Below are 328 nucleotides of genomic sequence, written 5' to 3'. Positions count from 1 at the left end.
GGCGGGACCGCTTCGCCCAACTGGCCACCGAGCTCCGGGACCAGCTGGACACCCCCAAGATCGTCAGCAGGGTGAGAGTGGGGCCGCGGGACGTGGCTCCCACCGGCTGTGGGGTGGGCTGTGTGGCAGGGACAGGTCCTGGGCAGGGTTTCCCTGTCACCAGGGGATGTGCAGGGATGGGGGGCTCTGCCACATGGCCTGGCCGCTCCCGATCACCCCTTTACCCCACATGGGCACCCCCTGCCCAGCCCCATGGTCAAACCCCAGATGATTCCCCCTCCTGGCACCCGCTTGGTCGCTGGCATTGGATGGGGCTGGGTGTCACCCA

General features: G+C 68.6%; 1 protein-coding gene across 1 annotated transcript in view; it reads left to right on the top strand.

The window, feature by feature from the left end:
• ABCA2 (ATP binding cassette subfamily A member 2) overlaps positions 1-328 on the top strand; it is a gene marked incomplete at its 3' end in the record, with an annotated part of 22,337 nt that overhangs the window by 2,284 nt on the left and 19,725 nt on the right. The window contains 1 exon segment of the mRNA XM_029086277.1: positions 1-82. This exon segment is cut by the window's left edge and continues 68 nt beyond it. Within this exon segment, the coding sequence (XP_028942110.1) occupies positions 1-82 (82 nt within the window).

The sequence above is a fragment of the Antrostomus carolinensis genome, unplaced genomic scaffold (assembly GCF_000700745.2).
Source record: "Antrostomus carolinensis isolate BGI_N321 unplaced genomic scaffold, ASM70074v2 scaffold27528, whole genome shotgun sequence".
NCBI classification, from domain to species: domain Eukaryota; kingdom Metazoa; phylum Chordata; class Aves; order Caprimulgiformes; family Caprimulgidae; genus Antrostomus; species Antrostomus carolinensis.
The sequence above is the reverse complement of the archived record's forward strand: the minus strand, read 5'-3'. Positions and strand labels throughout refer to the sequence as shown.